General features: G+C 40.2%; 1 protein-coding gene across 8 annotated transcripts in view; it reads left to right on the plus strand.

Moving 5' to 3' along the window:
• The window catches only part of ANO4 (anoctamin 4), a 228,358-nt gene that overhangs the window by 186,567 nt on the left and 16,912 nt on the right, over positions 1-24,879 (plus strand). For 7 of the 8 annotated variants that reach the window (XM_068938779.1, XM_068938789.1, XM_068938844.1 and 4 more), the window contains 8 exons: positions 2,611-2,693; positions 8,412-8,552; positions 11,250-11,414; positions 14,148-14,184; positions 16,780-16,891; positions 17,909-17,966; positions 20,712-20,809; positions 24,548-24,690. In XM_068938779.1, the coding sequence (XP_068794880.1) occupies positions 2,611-2,693; positions 8,412-8,552; positions 11,250-11,414; positions 14,148-14,184; positions 16,780-16,891; positions 17,909-17,966; positions 20,712-20,809; positions 24,548-24,690 (837 nt within the window). The remainder of the gene's footprint in view (positions 1-2,610; positions 2,694-8,411; positions 8,553-11,249; positions 11,415-14,147; positions 14,185-16,779; positions 16,892-17,908; positions 17,967-20,711; positions 20,810-24,547; positions 24,691-24,879) is intronic. The other variant, XM_068938826.1, reaches the window with a different exon arrangement.

A 24,879-nucleotide genomic window follows, 5' to 3' on the forward strand; every position in this document is an offset into this window, starting at 1 on the left:
GTTGCTGAAAGGCAAAGCTGTGAAAGGAAAAAGTCCTACCTTGAAAAATTTAACATTTTTTTCAAGCAGTAAGAAATGGCAACGTAAAACATTTTCCTAACTCTATCAGTTGGTCTAATAAAAGATATTACTTGCCTTTCCAGACCTTGCCTCTAGCATAAAACATTCACATTGATCTGCTCTCTGAGGAGGCAGAATTTAAGGAGGTTCTGTAGCAGCATTCCTAGTGTAATAGACTATGTTGCAGAAAATTAGAAGTGAGAGATTAAATGGTGTTCTAAAGACAGAGAACATTCCTGAGAGAAGATCGGGATTTAGCTGTTTGCTGCAACAGGCTATTTGCATTACTAGACAGGGTCACAACTTAGTTCAAAAGCATTTGAGGAGGTGACGTTAAGAGAGCTGTTCATACAAATGGATGCTGAGGAGTGAATGTCAAAGCTGACTTTTGAAAGAGGGCAAGCATAATTTAGAAAAAAAATAGCAGAAGACTGGAGAACTCTCAGCATCTGGGATAAATGTTTCAATTGGAAATACTCTAATAGGAGAACAGTGAGTACAACTAAATCATGTTATGCTGTCACAGTCAGAAAAGGATGCTAACGGATCATATAAGGTGTTAGTGATCACTTGACTAGAAAAGAAGTGGAGAAATTTCAAAATGCAGTACTTTTTAAAGTCCTCAGTAGTACAGTGAATCAATCAAAGGTGGTTATTTATAGCACATTTCAAAACATCCAGCAAGAGAAAAGTGCATACTGACCTCAATAAAGGGAGAAAATTGTGCCACAGTAAAAGCTGAGAGGGAGCTGTGCAAATCATCCTATTTGATACTTAATGATTTGAAAATAGCTTTCAAAAGGAGCTTGAAGAACTGAACATACCAAATCTGACAGATGCTAAATATGCTGAATATAATGTGCATAGACACCTCCCTCCAGGTAAATGAAAAACAAAAGAGACAAGAAGCACTGTTCATCATAGACACATCTGAGAGATTCATGCCTGTATGCTCCCAAGAATCCTGCTTCCAGCTTCTTTTTGGAAGGGAAACAGAGTGATCCTAATCAATCAGGCTTGTGTCTGCCAGATCACTGAAAAATGCACTGAAATGGGAGCCAAGAGGGACTATATGCTTTGCCAGTCATTGCTATGAGGGCTACTCATTTGGCCTGCACAGAATAAATCAGTAGGAGCTCCACCAGAAGACAAGCAAGGAATGAGCTGATTCAGTGGTTCAGCAACAGCCACAGAGCTCCATGAGCATTTCCTACTTTTGCTGATCCCAAGCAATCCCACTGCAATTATTACAAATAGTCATAATCACGTTAGGCTCAGGAGATTGATCTGAGCTTCATCATTAGATTAAATCAAAGCAGCTGGTTACCTGATGTAACTTAACTCCAGCCTTCAGGAAAAGAGTGGTGTGATATCTGGAAATAACTTCACTACCTCCTTAAACATGCCTTTGACATCTTACCTCTTCTCTTCCAGATGTTTACTTTCTAAGTATATCTTAGCTGTGTTGGCTAATACGTTAACAATATAATAATTCTTACTGGCTAAAAACTCACGTTCACCCAACTTATGACAGTGCTTATTATCATATCACATAATTATCAATACACAGTGGTAGGGTAGATAGATGGTCTTTAGGGAGATCCCTGTAGTACTGCATGTAGGACATACTGCCAGTCTATTGGGGCACGGTTAGATTTGATATTATCCTAGCTCATGAACAAAGAGGTTTGTGTTCTCTGTGGTTATCAGCCTGCTGCTTGTCACTGGGCAATAAAGGTAGGAGCCAAATCTCACCATGGGAGAGGAAGCCTTTTCATCAGTTTGAGTTAGCTTAGGCAGCTTCTATATTCTTTTAACGTAACAGATTTGAAAATAAACAGTCTCAGGATTAATCTCCAGGGTATGAACGCATGACTACTTGACTAAGTGCTTCCTTGATCATTCCTTCCATCATAAAATGAAAGCACAGTCATACACAGGCATATTATAGTATCATGAGCTCTGTCAATAAAGGCTGCACATCACACTGTTCAACTGTCAGCAGTTAATGCCACATCACATATATACCATCCTGTGTTGTAGGACAAATGTTTCAGCAAGGTATAAGAGAAAAGGTCCAGTTTCTTAGCGCTCTATAGACTCGCACTTTTCACTGGAATGTGCTTCCTCTGGGTTCTGGTCCCTCTCTATTTTAAATGGTCTTCAGAGAAGGCAAGTTACCTACTTTATCTACAACATCCCCAAGAAACCGTTAGCATCATCAGAAATCTGCCATATTTAGCTATGATGACTCATAGGAACAATTTATTCTTTGAGACTCTTCCCTTGGTTCATTTGAAATTAGATGTTTTCATTTAGGACTAAATGAAATCTCTACAGCTTCAATCATGCTTGACACAAGCAAAGTAATCCTTAGAAAGCAATACCTTTTCAAGGCAGTTTTGATCATCAGCATGATTTGCTGTTCAAAAAAGCCCACTTATGCAAAGAAATGAAAATAATGTAACAGTGTCATTCAACATTTCTGTGATAGTAGTTAACATTTTCTTGACTTATGAACAATTTTGTATTTTTTTCTTTTTACTCCAGCAACTGTTTTTCTGGAGTTTTGGAAAAGAAGGAGGGCAGTAATTGCTTATGACTGGGACTTGATAGACTGGGAAGAAGAAGAGGTTTGTATAGAAAAATTTGCTCCCTAATGTTTAATGCAAAAGCATTTAGTTAAAAATGTAAGCATATTTTTCCTCTGAATTTATTTTTCAAAACTTCAGGAACAAGGAAATAAATGTTTTTCTCCTCAGATGTTTCATCTGGGCTGTGAAGAAACTTTTCCCAGGGCAAACTGTGCTCTAATTTTACAGCTATGTAAATCCAAAAGAATTCCATCAGTGGTTGTCATTGTGGGAAATTTTTAGGAGGAAAAAAAAAAGGTACATTCTGGGGAGAGGTTAACAAATTTTACTTTTGTACCTAAGGAAATTCTTGACAGCCCAGAGGAGCATGAATTTGGGCAAATGAGTTTTTAGCTGTTGGGGAGAGAGCCTCACAGGGCTCGTACCGATTTCTGAATGTTCAGGTGCTGTTTACCTTCCAGTCACACATGGAGTATACAGTGCTGTGAAGAGAGTGAGAGAGATAACAAGCTTAGGAGGAAGTCCTTAGCAAAGGACTTAATTTGTTCCCTTTTAGTAGAGGAAATCCTCTGGGTTGGAAACTAAAAGCTAAAAAATAGCCTTAGACTTTCTTCTGCCGTGGTTACCAGAAGAAGGGAAGAACATGCTCTTGGAGCTGGAAGCAGGGATCTAGGTGGAACTAGCAGGTTTTATTAGGCAGGAGAAAAGCAAGATTGAAGAGTGGGTACGGCAGAAAAAGTGCTCCTCAGAGTGGGATTTGGACATAGGGGTATCTGCAGGGGCTGTGTTCCTTCCTCTCCAGAGACTGTCCTGAAGCTCTTGGGGAGCTAAGAGGCTCCTGTAGTTGCTTGGTGCAGTTCAACTTGTATAATTTGTGGAAGAATTTCTTTCTCACTAATTTTGCCAGCATATAAATGGATTTCTGAGTTACGGGATTTCTGTCTCTATGAGGCAATGTAATGCACTGAGGCCATGAAATACTGCATCTGCTCACTTGCTGGTAGGATTTTTTCCTTAAAGCTTAATAACTAAGAAAATAAGCCGAGAACCTAAAATGAAATAATTGACAAAACTGGAAATTGGTTTATTTGTAACAACAGGAGCATTGCTGTGTGCATACGCTATCAAGTCTTGGAAATACATCAGCACTTTTGTCAGAGTATTTAGAGAATACTCTAGGACTGATTTACCTCTCCTGAGATTAGCAGTGTGCACTTGCCAGTGCTGATGAGTCACAGTGAGAGCGCACTGAGATAGTCCTATTTGAGCTTCAGGTATTGATTAGGATTGAACTGCAGTGACCTTGTCCCCTCACAGCTAGCTGCAAGAAAGCCACTGCTGCTGCTGCTGACAGCTAGGGCTGAAGACTGATGTACTAAAGTGCAGTTTCCAAGTCAGGATTCCAGCTCAGTGCTTCAAAATGAGAAGAGGCCTTTAAATGAACAAAATATACAAACAAGTACAGTACTAAGCCCTTTTTCTGTTTTTCCCAGCAAGCCTGGTCTTGCTGACATGTATAGTTTGGGATGTTATATAACTATACTTTTGGCCATTTAACATTCCTGGAATTGGGATTTATGTTGATGTTGAAAGCCATCCACCTCGTTCTTTTATGATCGATTGATTTACAAACATTGGATTTCCTGATAAAGTTGTTCTTAACTGATGCCCTAGAAAATATATCTTTTTTTTCCCCTGTAATAATAATACTGGGTGGTTTTCCGTTGCTACCGAAATAGCCTTTTGCTCAGGTGTGAGCACAGCAGCTCCAAGCCCATTAAGGACCAATCCTCATTCTGTTTCCCTTTCCTCTTCATGCACATGTTCCCAGCTCCACTTGCAGCCTCCTGAAGGTACATGTCCTCTTGCAGAACCTGAAGGGGAACTTCCTCTCTCTGCTCTCCAAGCTCTTTGGAAGAGCAGTACCATGTCTGTGCCTTAGAAGGAAAAAAGCCACTGACCCCTCAGCGTGAGTAAAGACTGAAAAGTTGGAAGATGTAGAGTTAGGGTTTTTTCTTTTCCAGTTGTAGAGACTGTAAGAGCTTCTGGTAGTTGGAACTGTCCTTATAAAAACGTGATGTGTTTATTTTATGATGCCTATGCAATAACACCATTTTTATGAGAGATGCTTGTGTCCCACTGGCATATTATTTCAGTGTGGCCTGCAGAATGACATACGCATGCCTGTAGTTTTCTGAAGAAGTCTATTCCCTGCTGATGGCCACCAAGTCTGTTTTTTTCACATCAGGCTCTTTCCTGTGAGCTCTCTCAGTATGGCCTCGTTCAGGTGTCCTGGGGTGACAGTGATTGTACATGCTCTGGGGCTATTCTTTGTGTCTTCTCCCAATCCTAGAGGGAGTTTTGTCAGCCTTCATGGCTTGAGGTAGCAGCCTTTCAAAGGCAGATGGTATCTTTCTCTCCTAAGTTATATATTAAACACCCCAATTGGAAGTCAGCTGGGGGATACGAAGTGCTGTTTCTCAGATATTTATGTTAACACTCAGCAGAGCATCAGTATCTCACTGGCATTTGAGACATCAGCTCCTCACTTCTGCTTTGTTCAGCGTTTGCATCCCAAAGATAGGAGCTGCTTGCCTCCCGAAGGTGTCTCTCTGGAGATGGTGGAGCTGCCATTGCCCAGCCCTGCTGCCCAGCTCAAAAATGTTCTTGCTTCAAGATCACCTCTTCTGATCACTTTCCCCTCTTTCTAGAGTATCAAGTGCTCCACTTTTTCATTGGCACTTGGATCATGGCAGGGCTCTGCCCCCTAGACAGTCAAAGCTTTGGGAGTAGGTGTCTGGGGGTGAAAAAGTGGTGAGATCTTTTCCCTATGCTGTGGTTCCAGGCCCGCTTCTTTACTTTGCTGTTGCCTTTCAGCTGCAGGCAGGATGACCTGCAGAGCATGGGCTTTGCAAGGAGACTTACTTCCGAGGTGGATCTACAGCCTACTCCTAAAAATTCTTCTTTCTAATAAAATGACTGTTAATTAAATCTTGTTTCTACAAACCATTCTGTTATCACTGGACAAATCAGCTGACTGTAATATTAGCTATTTCACAAAAATCAGTTAAACAGTTCTAATTACTGTTTTAAGTTGCAAGCTTTTGTTAATGAGAATTGTTATTTCTGTTAACACTAGCTGCCATGTCTAGCTTTTGCTTGTTTTAATTTTCACTGTCAAACAGAAAAATGAGGTTTTACTCCTGAGGAAAATTTGTGTTGCTCATTCCTTCCAATAACAGATTGAAAACCAAACATTTATAGGCCTTACTATCACTTTGCTAACACTCTTCTGTTTTAAATAGGGAGACAAACAAATGAAACAAGATGACAGGAAGAAGAATTAAAATTTCTTCAGAAATGCCACTTTGCGGATTCCTAACCATGTAACATTTTCACTCAGGGAAGTCATGCAGCTGCCCCCAAAAGGGTCTGGGTCTCCCAGGCTGGGGACATGGGCTGAAGGTGCTCTGGCTCTTTCAGCCCTGCATATCTGCCTTTCCTTTTCTTGGAAATGAGTTGCAAGGTAGGAGACATGGAGAATAACTGGATTTTGGCTAAATATGCATCCAGAAGCCAACTGGGCAGTGTTCCAGGGACTCCCAGCTGAGATATGGCTTCTGTGGCTATCTACAGTGTACCTTTCTTTTTCTTCAGAGTGTCATTTTCTTTATATCACCAACCCTTCCTAGATACAGTACCATTCATTTCCTGTCCCAAGCTGCATTCAGCATTGCTCAGTGTCACTAAACAGGTGCTAAGGTTCTTGCGAGAGTTTCAGTTCTGGGCAGAGATGTACCTGTAAAAATGATATTTGCATTAGCTGAATTGACTGAAGATCATAAGAAATATATAAATTCATGGATGGATGGGTAACAATAAAAGGACTTCTCTGAGTCCAGCTTGTAAAAGATAATCAAATTCCTGGCTTAGGGAGGGCTGTAGAGAAGAAAGTCAACTGGTAGGGTGCTGCTCTGAAGTGCCCTGCTGCATTTCCATCACACTCTGTCCTTTTGGGTGTCCCTGGGCACGTGGGAATACTACTTGCATTGTTTTGCTTGCTTGGTTCTGGTCTCTTGCAGCTTTCTGCCCAGGTATGACAGGAACAGTTTGGGCAGGGTAGAATAACGACAAGGTTTTACCCTGCCTACCCAGAAACACGCTTAGCCTTTGTATATATCAGTAAAAAGTTTTGCTGTGCCAAATTTTGGAAGCATACTTCGTCTATGCTTCTTTACATTCTCTCTTTTCCTAATATAGTTGTCCCACATGCAAATTGTGTTTCTGTGAGCCTATTAGATGGGATACAGATACAGAATGGGAAGGGACAGATATGGTAAAGGTATGTCAGTTTGTCTGGCTCAAGTACCAGCTAATGCAGGGCTGGCTCCCTCAAGCACATAATCAATTACAAAGGCGTTGCAGCCCACCATACATGATACTTAACCTTTTTTTTAATGTCATGTTACCAGGTTGCTGCTTGAATTTGAAAATTAAGTGCATTGGGGAAATGTCTTCAAAATGTGAGAGAATGAGACATGGCTTTTTCAGGAAGAATTTAAGTATTACTTTTTATAAAAGATGGTGTAGGATTTTAAGATATTTTAGTTTTATTTACATTTTAAAAGTTTGTATGTATAGTTAAAAATCACCTCTTTCAACGTGGTCATTTAAAGTCTGGTCATTTACAGGCTATTAAAATGATTAACCTATGGCTGTATTCAATAACTTTAAATCAAGCAAAGTTCAATTATATTCAGCTGATGGGTCTGAAGTGACTGAAATTGGTGAGCTGGTCTCTTGGCTGTTGCAAAGAAGTACCCAGCAGAGGTCTGGCAGAAAAGCTGCAGAGGCAGTTCATAGCCACCTTTGTGCTCTCCTTTAGCCATTTGTACAATGAGCCAGTTCTCCAGCATGAATCAGAGCGTCGTAAAGCTTGATCTAATGTGTATGGACTGCCAGCACTGTGAGGGCCCATCCTAGCAGCCTAGTGCTGTCTCTCATCTCTGACATCAGTCACGAGAGAGGCAGCACAGGACGTGAGGTTTCTGGTGAACCTCCCACGTGGCAGGGCAGCGGGGCAGCGCTGCTGCAGCTCAAAACCATGATGACTTACCTGAGCTAATAAGGCTGTAAACAGAGGTAGCCAAGTCCTTCTCCAAGAAAACCCCATGCTTCTTTTCGTAAGAGAGTTATTATGGAAAAGCAAGACTTGAAATTTCGGCTGTTTAGAGCTGTTCCTGTTATTTGTATTGTCCACGTCAGGAAAGAACTGAGCAATATTGGATGGCACGGCTGCTTCTTCAAAGGATGAGAAGAATCTTTTGCTGGTAATGGGAAGTAACCAACTATCAAGAAAAGAGCAGTTGGGTTTGGAAAAAGGACTGTCATTTTTTTCCCTTTGTTGTAGAATTCCAGTATCGATAGGATAATACTAGGCTAGAAAATTCTGTGGTATCAGCCTTGAAATAATGTGGTTTGCAGGCATATATTCTGAAAGAACATTGTTTAGATGCTGGTTGGGGAGTTTACTAAATACTTCCAGTATAGTTTTATGGATACAGTGATATATTCTAGTTCTCATGAAGAGAGAATAATCGTATATGGTTTCCCAGCACAGCTTTTACAGTAGCTGTGCTGGTTGCTGCATTCAAAGATGCAATTACCAACAATAGTGATCTGGAAAAGTGGTCTGGAGCCTCCTACAGAATCTTTCCTAGCTGTGCTATACGTAAACCTTGTCTGTCTGTTCTTTAGGAGGAAATACGTCCCCAGTTTGAAGCCAAGTACTCCAAGAAAGAGCGAATGAACCCCATATCCGGGAAGCCAGAGCCTTATCAAGCATTTGCAGACAAATGCAGCAGACTCATTGTTTCTGCGTCTGGAATATTTTTTATGGTTTGAGAACTTTTATTTATTTACCAGTTGCATAAATGCAAAGTGACGTTACCTCTGCTGAGAAAGTATGGAGATACTGGTTATAACTGCCTGCAAGTTAAATAAACTCTGGCATGTTTACTGCAGGCAAAAAATCTCTACGCAGCAAAAATCCTCAGTTGCAGTAAAGTCCCATACTAGTGGAATAGTGACGCTATCACGTTTATGCACCGACTTCAGGTGACTGATTTCCTCAGGCTCCCAGTGTAGACAGCGCAGAGTGGTGAAGAGATGCTGTGGAGGAGGCAGTTGTCCTTCTTCCCTTCCACTGAACCTCTGAAAATGTGTTTACTTGACACCTAGATGCCTTACTGTACTTTAATCTAGGTATAAACTCCACAGCAAAATAGAAACTCAGCTTGATTACTGTCAGCAGGAAAGAAAATGAGAAAAACATTGCATTAGAACATTTGTGCCCGTTTGAATTCTGTTTAATACCTTCAGCTTCTGGTTTAAAAAAAAAAAAAAAGTACTATCTTCAGGTGATCAGATACCCAGCAATCAGCATGTCCTTTATAACATCATTGAACATGTAACTTAAAATCCAACTTAAAATTTATAAATGAAAAATAACAAAGCATTAAACTACCCGTACAGATAATTTAATGCTGTTTTTTCAAAACAAGCATGAGATCTTACTTTGTATCCCTCATCTCTTATAGGTATGCATAAGAATATGAAGATTATTTGTTTTCTTTATGTACCTATTGGATTTTACACAAAACTTTTCAGATATGCCATAACATGTGCTTATTTTCCTTATAATCTCCTGTTAGTTTTGCATTGCCCTGGTTTTAAACCATGAAATTCAGCATGAAACTTGACTGCCAATTTTCAGCTTTAATTAAACATGAACCAGTAGGAAATAAATACAGAAAACAGCAATTTTATTCCTATTCCTAAACACTCGGATTAGAGTGTTCATTCTGTAAGTCATTACTACACTCAAGTACCTACTGATTCATCCTGTCCTAAAACGTTAAAACTGCAAAAATGCTTTGAAATTCTCTGAGTATTAAATGCAGGAGTCTGTTGTGTAATATTTCCTGCAGCAATTCACAAATTCAGAATTTAATATAAGAAGTCCAAGCCAGAATTTTGCTATTTTTATGGATATTTGTATCTCTAATTTGGGGAGACTGGAGTTAACAATGCAGTTATTTTTGATGAAAATCTTAAAAATTGATTAAGATGGCTTAAATAACTTTTTGTTTTACTCTTCAGAATAGTGTAGGTAATTAGAAATAATGCTTTTCCTTGAAGCTGATGTTACTTATATTTACAACTGATGCTTTTAATATCCTACTATAGTCATGGCACAAGTCTCAAATGCAAGAGGTTTTGAAATTTTCCCTTCCCCTTCACGCACTTCATGTTCTTGCCAGCTCGAGTGCTTTCCAGCCTCTTAGTCTAGACCGCCATGTAAACTAGAGCAGCTTTACAGGTGTTTCTAGCCTAATGTAGTGGGTAAGCGTGAAGGTGCAGGGTCACCATAGCCTTATTGCTTTTAACACTGGCTCGTTAGTGAGAACCTCTGCACTAGGCAAAGGATCCAGAGGATCTAATAAACTCACCATTCATGTTCACACACACTTCAATTTTCTTACTCTTTTTCATAGAGTTCTGTACTTGGATTGTGTCGACTATTGATCAGTGAATTCTGTAACTACTAAAATATGAAAATGGCTTTATCAGCATTTAAAGTTTTCCAAATCGTTTTGTCTAATCAGTTAGCTTAGATATACTAGAAGTTTGATGTAGTATATCTAAGCATATCTTGGTTCAACTGGGCTCTCAACCTGGGAATACACCTAGCTTTTGCAAATATTCAGCTGCCTTCTACTGAAGAAACTCTCCATATGTAATAAAATAGCTAACAGGTACCGTGTCAAAGTTTGTATGAGATGGAGTCACCCACGCTAATTCCCAGCTCTTTGTCCTTTAGGTTACTAGCTAAAGAGTGACATAAATTGGTCCCAATGGAAAACAGTTGTCATTTAATGCTCAGCTGTTGCATATGGAACATCAAGTGATTTAGCAGCCTGGCTCAGCTGCATGGCTTTTACCTTATAGTATCATTTTTGTTGAAAGTCCCATCAGAGAAGAAATTTCCAGGGCAACTGAATTTGTTACCATCCCTAGAGAGAAGCTTTCCAGAACAAGAAACAGCAAGAAGCAAGAAATAGCTTGCGAGGGTAGCTTGCCAGGGTACTTCTTGAGGCAGTCCTTACAAAAGGAGATATTCTTCCCATAAGTGCAAAGTCCGGCAAAGCACAAAGTCCATCCCTAAAATGACTTGACTGAGACATCATCTTGAGGCTAGCTTTTGCACACCATTGAAGAACATGCATATGAGGAAAATGTCCAATTTCCAGAGCTGGCAATATTGTTTCCTACATTAATGCTGAGGAACAGGTGCATTTTCAAGAGAATGTTTAAAATTAGATTTTATTTTAATATATTAGAAATATTTTACATTATGGAAAATGAGAAAAAGTTTGAAATATTCATGTTGAAACTTCTCCCTGGAATCCAACCAGATGTATTTTTCAAGCTTTTCACTTCATTGTTTTAGTTTTCAGAATTTCAGGAAGAAGTAAACTCTCATTCAACTGAAGGTTTTCAGGTTGATCTCTCTCTGCTTTTTTCCACCTTTAGATCTGTGTGGTGATTGCTGCTGTTTTCGGAATTGTTATTTACCGTGTTGTGACTGTCAGCACTTTTGCTGCCTTTAAGTGGGCTTTAATCAGGAATAATTCTCAGGTTGCAACTACAGGGACTGCAGTGTGCATCAACTTTTGCATCATCATGCTACTGAATGTGGTAAGTAAAAGTAGCCACAACCAAATCGAACCACCAGGTCGGTAAATATCTCCGTCTGTAGGTTACTGGATAGTTTCAGATCGTGACTTCAATAGAAATGGAGGCCACGCAGTACCTTGCTAGACTGAACATGAGGTTTTTGTTTATGTACGTTAGTTACCAATTATGTAAAGTACAATTCTAAAAAAAATTATATTAAGTGTATTTGAAAGTTCTAAAAAATAGAGACATGTCCATACTTGTGTTTTATCCTCTACCTCATTTTTTCCAAGTTTGCAAGTTTCAGCACATTGCTTTCATGTTCTTATTTTAAACAATTTTTTTTATGTTCTTTTTTAAATACAATGGTCAAACCTAATTATTATTTATACTGCTGTCAGCCATTTTGGCTTCAGTTTTCACAGCAGTTTCCCAGTGAAGATATCCATATACAGACACAATGTCCATATGCAGGAGCACTCCCATGAGCTGAGAACTTCATGATGCTTGAAGAGATGTGACTTGACTGCTGATGGCCTTTGCTAGGGTGTACCAGACACATGGTCTAGGTGCATTGCGAAGGGAGTTGGTTGTGGTCAGCTTATTGAGGATAGGTGACCTGATTTGGAACTGGGCTCAGGATAAAGGGGAAAATGGAATTTCCAGGTGGTGGCAGCCCCAATAAAACAGTGTAGCGTGGATTAGATGAGGGGTGAGTTTCATCCTTCTGTCAGGATGCAGATACTTCTGAATATTCTTGTGGTAACGACGGCCAGAGTGCCTTCTGTCATTTGATCTTGGCAAGAGGTGTACGTCCTTTTTCTCTCAGATAAGTTTTCTTTGTCAACTGACATTTTAAGAATGCATTTTGGTGCAGGGGGGAAGGGCTCAATCTACAAACCATCCGGATACTGTAGATGGAGCAGAATATCTCTGCCCACTCAGTAGCTGGTGTCTCCTGCCAAAAGCATGTTAGGCCTTGTTCCGGGAGGTACGCTGGCTTATTTGGGTGAATTCTAGGGGAAGTATAAGGTGTTATTTCTGGCCCACACATTTCCAAGTGCTGGTTTGGAGGCTACTTTCTCACCTGTGGAATGACAAAGCATTTACTGTCATCTAAAAATTCATTTTAACAGCCCCTCCTTTATATAGCAGGAGATTCTAAGAGGCTTCACTGCTGGACTTCACCTCTCCCTTTGGCATAGGCAAGACTGAGTTGGTAACTAGAACAGTCTATACAGAACTGTTGGCTTTCCTATGCTTTCCCTAAGGTGGGACTATAGCCTGAGAAAGGACAGAAAGAAGGGGTGGAAATTGTTATTCTCTTGAAAGTTGTACTGAGAGCTCTCTTATGTTATTTTGAATTCATCTGCAGCTTTTAGGATTTTTTTTTTTAATCTACCTAGAGCACGCAATAATCATAGCAAAAATAGAAAGAAAACTACGTATATCCATATTAGCAAAGCTTTCATTTCCAAGCCCTCATTATAAACCATCGTATGTGCAGTGAAGCAGTAACATAGCGATACTGCACAAACAGAAATATCTGGTTCTCAAAGATTTCTACAGCTTAGGTGAAAGGTTAAAATAATAGAAGGTGCCACAAAGATACCAAACTTCATCTTTTTTCCCCAAATGTATCAAATAAATACAGTACAGCAAAGATGGATTGCTTAAGCCTTTTGCTCTTTATCGTGAAGTGCTACGGCCTTAGAACTGGATATGGCTCATGGAAACAAAAGATCCCAAAAATGTGAAGCTGCATGAGCTTTTCTAATGAAGGAGTTACGAACATAATCCCGTAATGGATGAATGTGGTTTACTAAAGAGAGTAGTGGAATTTCCTTCAAGTACGAATAACTTTTTTTCCCCAGGAACAATCAGGTAGTTGAATCCTCTACAAACCGTGATTCAAGAAGAGTAGCAGGAGGCCAAGCAAAGAAAGAGTCGCAAAAACAAAATGGACCCAAGGTGGCGTATAGCTAGGGAATTCACTGTCAGGAAGCCTGGACAAAGCCAGTGACTCTAACACAAGTTGACAGCCTCTGATCATCAGGGGTGAGGTCTAGACCACAAGTAACTTCTAGACTGGATGCTCTGAGAGCTGGGAATATATATGCTGACACATCCATCATGACAAAATTAGATGACCTTCAAGCCTAATGTCTCCCAGATAATCAGGCAGCCCTGATCTGGGGACAGTCATTATTTTTATCTGGGTTAATAAAGCCCGTTAATTTGAGCGATAACGTCCATAGAAATTATGAACACAGAATAAATGTAATGCTAAACAGGGCCCTTCAGGATGGGCAGTGATGAAGTGCAGTACCAGATAATCAGAGCCAAGTGTTGTTAACAGAATCTCTAACACAGTCTTACTGTTCCAGGAGGAATAACAGCAAAATCGTTGTGATGCTGCTCTGCTCTGTGTTTTTCAAAAAGTTATCTGACCCTTTTTCGCTGTGTATGTAAAAGAGGGATAGTGACAGCATTTTTTCTACGTATATTATTGATAGAAAGTGCTGTGTAAAAGTTTTAAAAGTATTACTATTCATTGTTTGATTGCATCATTATAGTATTATTACTATACAGCTTTATTTTTGTCATCATTATCACAGCATCTCACAGAGATTATCTGAATGTCAGAGTTAAAATGTAACAGCAGTTACTCTTCTTAAGAAACAGTTCTATATTGTTAACAATGGCAATATGATCTGGTCACGTTTCTAAGAGGCTATTTCTTCTCTGTTGCAGCTGTATGAAAAGGTTGCTCTTTTTCTGACAAATTTAGGTAAGCAGTGATAAATACAAAACCGAATGATATTGCACTGATTTTTTGTCTGTATACTGCAGCTGTGTTCAAACCTTCTGTCTAAATATAAAGTCCTAAATAATTTAAAATCTATAGGAAATAATGTTTTTGTTAAGTTTATAATAAAGAAGGACAGCAACTTAGTTATAGCTCAGTTGAATCAGCAGTAATGATAATCACCCACCTGCAACCCTGGGTTCTTGTTCCAACCCTATAGGTTGTGAGAACTTAAACAAATAATTACCATGGTGGCAAAGATATGATTTTCCAGAGAGAGGTGAGCACTCACAGCTCCCAGGTTTTGTGGAAACATGGAAATGACAGAATCACTTTTGGAAACCAGATTTGTAGCTTGAAACTAAGGTGCTTACTGGCTATCGAACATCTCCTTTTAGGAGGGGCAGTAATTTGGAGGGAAACGGTTAGGTGAGTCTTCAGTTCTACCAACACCTAAACTGCAATGGCGTTCTAGGTTTTAGTAATCTTTTGAGATCACCCATGAAGGTCATGATGTTTGTGTTAGAGTAAGCTCAGAATGTTTCTCTGGTTTGCTTGTCACCACGTGCTGTCACTGGGGTAGCAATGGTCTGTCACCATATGTCTAGGTACAGAGTCTGGAGATCCTGAGAAGGGTCTGGGAGACTGTGGTAGTCAGTCACATTTGGCAACAGCTTTCTTACTGTCAAGAAGCCTGAAATGGCCTGAAATGTGACTCTTGCCAAAGGTCTATTAAGCCAAGCATATTATTGCATGTGTAGCAGAAGTTGTTTGAGGAGGTTATTCTGAGCCTTTGCATGTTGATGATGTTCATTAATGTTTTTGGAACAGGTGGACAGATTTCAGTCTGCTCAGAGGAAACATACAGCTGATTTTAGCTAGTGTCAGAGCTATTTTATGTCTGGAAAATCATAGGTGATGTGTTCAAAATGTGTCTGTGTGAGAGGCCATTTTACTCTATTCTTTCTTCCTTGATTGAGAGGCCTCATTTGAAGCTTATAAATTTAAGATGTTGCTACCATCCTGTATCTGTGCAAAAGGCAGCTGCTACTTACAATTGAGAAAAGTAACATCCAAGTATGTGATTTGCACAGTCTATGCCCTTTTACTCCCAGTGACACCCTGGGGACAATAAGACGTGCTTTAAAGGCCTTGAAGCTTGATTATTTTCTGCCAGGTTATCATCAAGGCAGGCCTGCTTCTTCTAGCCTGTGCAGACTGCACTTATACAAGAACTCAGTGGGTCAAGCTGTTCTGAACATGTTCAGCCTGTTTTGTGTTTCCTACTCTGTCTAAGAAGTGGCTGATTTGGTTCGAATGATCTTTATCAGTGTAATAAGCTCAGGCTGGGATTGGCAGCCCAGTTACATTCAGGATGTCCTTTTCCAGTCTTTACGTGACCTTTTTCTGAGCTCATTTCTGTGCTCCTCCAGCATTCTGCTGTTGTCTCTGACTCTGGCATATAAGCCAGGCTTCAAGTGCAGCCCTGTTGAAGTCAGGCTTGACCTTCCCACATATTGGCATGAAAAATCCAGCATCCTTTATTTCTTTCTGCTTAGCTACACACAGGCTTGGGTTTCTTGACCTGCCTTTCTGAATTACTAACGCTGTTGTTAATTTATAGTCTGTTTTCTAGTTTTGTTGATGCATCCATTTGAAATTTCCTCATGGACCTGATGGCTCTGATTAATGAGAATCTAGTTTATCATTGTTGTTTCTGTATTACCTTACTAGAGGTTTCCTTGGAAATAGATGTACCAGTACTACAATCATGATGCCCAAAGCCACCAGTAATACCTCTGCTTCTCCTCTAAGTACTCCTGCTCACAGCAGTGGGATGACTAATAGCAAGCTCATGCCAATTGGAAAGCAGTTGCAGGACGTGGTGCCGTTGTGCTGGCATGGAAGTTGTTTTGTTAATTCCTGTCTCGATCACTGTTTAGATGGAAATTAAGGGCCAACCTGAAGGGAAGACATATGTCTTCCTCTTTCCCATTTGTATAGTTACCCATCTATTGTGAAATATTTTTTCTCAGTCTCCTGTGATGAGCTCCCTGGGACAGGGAAAGGGATCGATTCACGCAATGAATCTGATACCTCTGTAGAGTCCTTAGGTGCCCATCATGGTAGGTAAATCCATGAAACAGAACCACAGGAGGATTTACTTCACTTTGGTGTGACACCTCAAACAAAAGGCACTTGCGTAGCTGTGTAGCAGGGTGCTTGCTGCCGGTTTCGTTCCAGCAGATTGCAGAAAGGGAAATAACAAAAGAATCTGAGCCTGTAATGCAAGCAAGAATCCAAAAGGGGTGTTGAATATACATATTATCACCACCACTTTCTTACAAGCTCCTGGGAACGCACATAGCCAGATACCAGAACAGATTTTTAAGAGTTTTACAAGCTAGCTTGCTGTGTACTTCTTCTGGATGCAATTTCTACTGTCAGCTTAGATATTGAAACCAGCAGGCTAATTTGCAAATACATTGCCAGCTCTGATAGGTGCCTGCAGCCTTTGTGCCAGGTAAAATTGCTAATGTGATTAAAGCTCTCAAACTCTGCTCTCTTTCTTCACAGAGCAGCCTCGTACTGAGTCTGAGTGGGAGAACAGCTTCACTCTGAAAATGTTTCTTTTCCAGTTTGTCAATCTGAACAGCTCTACCTTTTATATAGCGTTCTTCCTTGGAAGGTAAGATTGGTTTCTGTACCCTCATGTTCATAGAATGAAGTAGAGAGGAGAAATGCAATTGTTCGTAACGAAACAAAATGGGGCTGTATGATCAAACATCTCAAAATGCAAATTCCACACTAGCAAAGTGGGACAGATTACATTTTCATTTTCCTTTAAAAAGGCCCAGAAACAGACATACTGTTTTGACTTTCTAGCACCATATTGCCTTAGTGCTAACTCTTAACAAATGCATTGTTGGGAACTGATGCCTCCCCCAGTACTATATGTGCAGGTCACTGTGCTCTGTCTTCATGTATGTAATTTGTACAGATAAGTAAATAATGTAAGACTATGTCTTTTCTTTCCCGAATACTGAATACTTTACTTCATTTCTTATATGATTTGGTCTGTTAGCAGTGAATTGGGAGCTATTCGAATTTGCTTTTTTCTGCAGAAAACAAAAAACTATATACACACAAACACACACACATATATACACATGTGTATATGTCTCTTTCTGTAAATCCCCAAAAAGCAAAAGATAAGCCTGTCAACAGAGATGGAGTATCCGTTAGTATGGATTATTTGCATTTGGGGGGAAAACATGGCAGACTAGTATGAAAATTATGTTCTCCTAACGAAAACTAACATTTTCACTGGTTTCACAGAAAGGCAGGGGCATGGTCCTTCATTATAGTGTAAGGAAATGGACTGGTAATTGAAAGCCATTTTCCAAAGCCATTTACCAAACTGACATAATCAGTTTTATTCAGATATACTCCCTTCTCTGCATATGTTGAATATCAAACACCAGAGTATTTTGTATTCATATAGAGCTGGAAGGAAAAATATACTTAGCCCTCCATGTGAATTATTCTAGGAATCCCCCAAATCTTTTTGCAGCATAACATCTTTTCTAGTTATATCAATCCTGCCAGCATGGATATTAGGCAGAAAGCAACAGTGTGAGCTTTCTTCTGTTATTGTGAGCAGGGGGCTCATACGACATAGTTGATGTATATTCCTGTGTTAAAGATTTACAGGACACCCTGGTGCCTACTTGAGGCTGATAAACCGGTGGAGACTGGAAGAGGTGAATGTTCCCTAACTCTTGTGCTGCTGGAACAAGCTACACTGATTTATCTGCTGCCAGCTTGACCGGAGCCCACAGATGCAGTGAACGCAAGCAAAGGCAGACACATATCTCTGCCTAGGCATTTTTGAGTATATTACTGGGTTCTTGGTTGCTCTCTAGCTCTACACTACTGACATTCTACCATCTGCTACAAATACATCTGCATTTTGAGATATATGCCTTTTTCAGTGCTCGCTGTTTCAGTCTAGGCTCTTCATTTGAATAGCAGTAACAAATGGTTTAAACTTTACTTACATTTTTATTGTGGAAAAATTCATCTTTGAAATGAATCAAAGTCAGATATGATCTGATGACTGCTTGCTTCTAAAATTGTCTTTCCTCTCAACTTTTCCAGCCTTGCTAACCAGGGAGCTAAAATTATAAAATAATAATTAAAAAAAAAAAGAAAAAAGACACATAGAATATGCTTGAAAATTGACCAAAACAACTGAACAAACTTCCTCGAGGAACAACTGGCACAGTATTCAATGTCTCTAAATCCAGATGAATTTGGAGAGGGACTGGCCTTGTAAGTCACTCAAAGACCAATCCCATTTTTTGTCAAGCGTATTCAGAAGCCATTTGGCAGATGTTGGAGGTGAACAACAACGGTGTACGGATCAGTAATATAGTCTCTAGTGCTGCTGTTTGCACACTTAAATCCCATAGCTTTTTTCCTTCTTTGCAGGGGAATACCTGAAAAGTCTTTGCAAATACGTGACAAATGCAAGTAGAAAATGTGTCTTCAACTGCCAACATGAATTCACAAACACTTCCAGGTTTCTAAATATTTTAGTTAGTAGAGGTCGTGTAGTAGAAATAAAAAATTTGAAATGAGTAATTTGAAAAAAAGCAATGTGCTCTGTACATTCAAGGGGCAGATGGGAAGTCACTGAACATCCCTTCAAAGTCCAAAATGGGTCAAGTTGACCTAACAGCTTGCTGCTGCCAAAAGAGGGCAGTTTTGCTCTTCCCTTGAGCCTTCCTCCAGATGTTTCCTCCGTCTACTTCCTTTCCACTGGCTGTGGTGCTCTTCCAACTCTATGGGGAGCCTATTGGCTTTTATCAGCAGGAAACTCTTCTTTTTTCTGTGTGAGTTAGTTTTCTGATGAGTTACCGGGCTGCACCAGCTCACAGAAAGGTCAGAGAAGTGGGAAGGGGGGAAGAAGCTCATGTGCAGAAGCAGAGATGGGAGGAAAAAGGAGCCAAGCTGGGGAGGGAAGCGTGGCAGTGAGGTGTCACAGGTTGGGTCAGTTGCTTGTGGAGCTGCACCCAGATGTTGTCCTAGAGGAAGATAGGCCTTCTCCGATAAGGAGCAAAGAGCTCCTTTCTTTTAGCAAACAAAATGAAACAAAGAAACCCCCCAAACCTTGAGAAAAAACAACTAAATCTTCACAGGTATTTCACCAGAATCATTAGGTGCCTACTATTTTGCCTTTCTCAGAGCAAAAAATATCTAGCAACAACAACAAAAACAACAATTTCTAGTAGAAATGTCTCAACTTCATCAACCATACATCTTTCTAGGAACATTATTTAGAATACAGTGCCTAGCTATACATCCATTAGCCCTCTGTATGCCACGATGTATGTAGTGTATTAGTGATGTTATACTTGTAACACCAGTGCTATTTCATTAGTACTGCGCTTGCCTTTCTTAGGCTATACTGGCTCATGTGGCCGATTCCTAAAAACAGAAGGACGATGACTGCATAATACAGCTAGAGAAGTTAGTTTAAAAAAAAGTGTCAGCCTTGTTAATCTAAAGAAAGGCTGAATGAGGTCAACAGAAACCTCAGCAGGGATGCTGGCTCTGAGCACCATATAATACAGTACATTTTATCACAGGTCCTAACTAATGTCAAGTTTTTCTCCCTAAAAGTTAAAGAGAAATAGTTCAAATTCTGTGGCAGTGATCTGTTTCACTTCTCTGTAATACCCAGGATTTAACAGTATAGCTTGGACTCCACTGTTTGGATCTGCAGAGTCAATGATTGTACGAAATGCTCTTTGAGGGCAGGAAGTTTTTGGCACTTTTTTGTTTCTTCCAATACCAGATTAAAAATTGTGGAATTACCTAAGTTTGTACTAGCTCAGCATTTCTCCCAAAAGCAAGACCACTTCTTCAAGGCCTGGAGCCACTGCTAAAGCAAGTAAGCACTTAACCAGAAAAACTGAGAACTGTTGTGTAATAGTGAGAAGTTTTTAGTTTTTCAAGAGAACAGCATTGAGGAGTCCACTCAGTTATATACATTAATAAGAACTCAATAAATGATATCAGGACTATCCTCTGGACATAAACTATATATGCAGCCGGGAGGGATTTTCCATTCATTCTTAAACTGGAAGCATAGTCAGCCTCCTCAAAACCTGTTGAAATCACTGGAGAAACTTGTATTCTCCTTGGTAGCTTTTGCCTCTGTCCCACCTACAGTTGCACAATATGTTACCAGCATTAATGTGAAAACTGCATTGATTTCAGCTGATTCTGGCTTCTGCAGGGAACTAGATGATGGTCTGAAAAGACTCCTGGTATGATTCAGTTTCATATACTCCCATCAGTTTAAACTGAAAAAAAATAAATAAAGAGAACAGCACTGAATTCCCTTTAAATGAATTCTCTAATATCCACATACACTCTTTAAGAAATGTTTAACAACACGGCATTATTTCTGTTTAACCTTTTGTGCCTTTCTTCTGTAGTGCCACCCTAGTGGATGCCTTATTGATCTCTGTATGCAAATGGGTATTATAATGGTGCTAAAGCAGACCTGGAATAATTTCATGGAACTTGGCTACCCGTAAGTAAATGCCATGCTTCTGCTTCTGTAGGTCAGAGAAGAATATTAAGTTTATTGTTGCCTTCTGACCGGATACATGAAAGAAAGATACAGCAGTAATTACAATAGAAAATCTACCCTAGGGTAGAGAACGCTTAAGATAGATTTCCAGACATGTAGAGATAGCTGGAGTTTTTTATTTTTGTTCTTTATGTTGAACATAGTTTGCAAAAGGAACTATAAATACTGACTATTAAATAATAAATGGGAAGAAAGTAGTTGATTTTATTAAATTGTATTTCCCTGTTTTAAAACTCCTTAAAGATAACTGTAGGATTACTGTATTCCTTACGTAGGAAATATTATATGTATCATTTTTTATCTACTTCAGTAAGTTCTATATTGGATTTCTCCTTGCTGAGTGATAAAAGATGCCTGAAAGGGCAGGTATGGGCTGGAAAAAATGCACTGCTAGCATATATATGCTCAGAGATAGAAAAATGTTCTGACTGATACATAGGCAAGTTTCCTGGTGATCTTCAGAGCGTTGTAGAGTTGTGCCCTAGCTGAAAGGGTTGACCATTATTCATTTCCTATTTGTTCATTTCCTATTGATTAATATTTAAGGAGCATGATTAATATAAAGAGTTGATGGGAAAGACAGTGTGGCAGGTCATCAAGGGAAATTAGCAAATATGAAAATTTAAGAGAGAGATGACATGTTCAGAAAGTTTACCCTTGCGAAGCTGTGCCATTCGATGGGACGTGTTTTGCTGCAGGATGCACAGTGGAGCTAGTGCAGAGTTCGGTCCCCGAACTGCAGAACAGGCCGCAGCAAATCTTTTCAGCAGCCTCAGCGCTGACCAAATCCGACCGTGACGAGCATGGGGTAAATGATTTAAGCGGACAGAGTAACTGCGAATCGAGGCGGTCAACGCTTGCTCTCTCTCCCGGGTCCCCCTTCTCGGGTCGGCACCCAGCGCTGCCCATCACGATTCTGCACTAGCTACAGCTGAGGGAATTAGCCGGGGAGGAAAAACAGCAGCAGCAAGGGTGATCCTTCTCTTTCCACTCCCTGCATCTTCTGTCAGTTTTACTTGCATCTTTCTGCAAGCTGTTAATAAGGGTCTTGAAACCTAATAAAGAGCACAAAGGGGATTAAATAAGGGGACTCAAGGAGATAGGAGAGATCATTTAAGAAGGACAAGTGATTTAATAGGAGTGAACTCAGCTTCAAGCCAGTCCTTTCACTTTGGAGTTACAACACAAATCTGGGCAATGTGAGAAGCTAAGACTTGTTCTGAGGAGAGAGGAATTTGGTCTCCAGCCCTGTTACTCCATCTCTCTAGCCCTGAGAGTCCTCTGAAGGCCGGTAATTTCCTTTTTGTGTGGAAAAAAATGCCATGATCCTTCAGCTAAATGCATCATTGGAGCCAACACCATGCGGATGGTCAGAGGGTTTGGAGGCAATCCAGTAGTCTACAGCTTCACTGTGCCTCCGTACACATGTTAGCTCCTGACTGCCTGGACCCAGGCAGCGCCAGCGCTGTGCCACACCAAAGCCAATAGTGGGGGATGTTTCCCCATAAAACAGGCCTCAGAGAAGAGCTACAGCAGCCTTTTTTGGAGAGTTTTTTTTTTGTTGTCTTCCTTCCTTGCCATTGTTTCAGATTGGCAGCCCAGCTCTTGTGCTGGCATGTGCTCCCACAGGGACCTTGGAGACGAGCAGGGCCGTCTGAAACGCCTCTCTGGGCACCAGCTGTTCTGTAGCAACAGGAACCTCAAAGCCTGCTGTCACATCTCTCACTCATACCTGTAACATTAACTTGTGTTTTGAAATTTCTGCTTGAGAATTGAAAACTAAGTTTCTAAGAAACCTGCCATAGAAACCAGAAAGAGTTTGAGTGTGCTGAGATCTGAGTGCTAGAGCATTTATTGTTTAATGGTTACATGTTTTGATGCAAATACTGGCATGTCAGAGTGGTACTTCTGCTTCCTATAAACATCACCTCAAAACCTTCAGAAATGTGAGTCAGCTCTCCTTTCCTGTGTTGCTAAATAAATACATTCGCAATAACTAGAAAACAAATTATAAATTATTGCTTCATTTGGAGGTGGGAAACTGCAATTTCAACTTGATATTTTGCTTGGAAGAACATATATCCATAGGAAAAAACACATTACATTACATTGTTCACATTTCTCAGGACATACAAATTAGAAGAAGACATTTCTTTGGATATTAGCAGCAGTCTTCAATATTGGTAACACTGGATATGGGCTTCCCATCTCATAAAATATGAAATTAATTGGGATGCACCTCACAGTGTTGGTCTCCCATCCACCTCATCCCTCAGTTTTCCCTTTTTGCAGGAGTTCAGTTCTCAACCCTCTCACTATCCCATGGTAAGGGTAAGAGAGGAAGAGTACCAAAGAGCGCTATGAACTGCAAAGAATTGCCCTTTACTGACCCATAATCCATCAGTCACAATCATGCCTTGTTACCAGGAGCAGATCTTTTAGCCTTTTTACACATTAGAGACTGGCTACAAGCTGCAAAAAACATTTTAATTATTTTTATACTTCTTTCTACATTTTGGCTTGAGGTCCATGCTTGCACTTGTACTTCTACATTTTTTTCTTGTACTTCTAAATTTTAATGTCCTGCACGCAGTTGCACCTCCAGTGCTTTGAGGAAGACAAGGAAAGTTATAACCTCTCTGCTAATTGGCCTGAATGGTAAAATTGTCTCTGAACTTTAAAAAAAAACGAGCAAGTGGCCAAACCCTCAGCATTATGCAATGGCCGCTTGCCTACCATTCATAGAGAGACCAGACCAGGCCACTGTGAAGGCAAGAAGCTAAGTACAGTGCAGGGAAAGGTTTGAATTATCTGGGTGAGCCATCACCTTCTACCTTGCTGAGACAAAGGCTCCTACCTCAGATCAAGGGGAAATATCTTTCATGTGTTTCTTTTTCCTTTCTCTGCTAGCTGTAACTTGTATCCCTTGTTGACCAAACCAGTGCAATTCCCTGACCTAAGAGGTCAGGTGAGAAGCTAAGGTGTTTATTTCAGGTATAGGCACTCATTTCTGGCTCACTGCCTCCCATGCTGCCCCTCTACATACTTTTCTTCAGGAACAAGATGTTTCCCCTGGCAGTTCCCCCACCCATCTTGAGATGGAGGTAGCTTTTAGGTCAGCTGCTGTCCTCATGTCCACCACGTGTGCTGTTAGTAGTCCACCTCTTCCCTCTGCCCTTGTTTCCAGACACTATATTTCCATTCAAAGATACTTCTTCCCCTCCAACATTGCTGAGGAACTGTTTGCCTTGCACAACTTTGGGCTATGCAGAGATACCATCTCACACGCAGGGAGAGGTCCAGCAGCATCAGCTCTCTGTTTCCTCATTTCTCATTTAGAGTTCAAATATCTCCACACAGCATTGCGTTGTACGATATGAACAGACCCCAGACCGGCTTGCCATTTTGTGCAGGGAACAAGAAGCCTAATAAAAGGATGTTAGAATCCCTCTTCCGTTTTAATGACATGTAGGCCTGACTAACAGCCCACTAGCCTTATCTGTTTGCACACCTATTTCACTTGGTCATCAGCCGTGTATATTACTAATGCTGTGTTGTCCTGTGCATTGGTAAATTCATTTTGCAAGATAAATTGTGCACGCTTAGCCTCTTCCAGTTTTGTAAGGAATAGCCAGTAACATTCTTTACTTTGTTTCTGTAATTTATTTGAAAATATAGGCTAATTCAAAACTGGTGGACCAGGAGAAAACTACGACAAGAATATGGCACACAGAGAAAAACAAGCTTCCCACAGTGGGAAAAGGACTACAATCTTCAGCCTATGAATGCTTATGGACTCTTTGATGAATACCTAGAAATGAGTATGACACTGACCTTGTTTCTCTCTCTTTCACTAGATTTTAATGTTTTTACCTTTTTGTTGGTGTTGAGGGCTGATGTATTCTTTTAACTATTGCTTGTATGAAGCTAAAGAGGCTGCAAAATGATTTTCACTCTCACACGTCAGGTGAGGAACGGGAGTGAGTTTTTAAGAACCAAACCAAGTCAAT

Source organism: Struthio camelus, chromosome 1, assembly GCF_040807025.1.
Source record: "Struthio camelus isolate bStrCam1 chromosome 1, bStrCam1.hap1, whole genome shotgun sequence".
Taxonomy (NCBI): domain Eukaryota; kingdom Metazoa; phylum Chordata; class Aves; order Struthioniformes; family Struthionidae; genus Struthio; species Struthio camelus.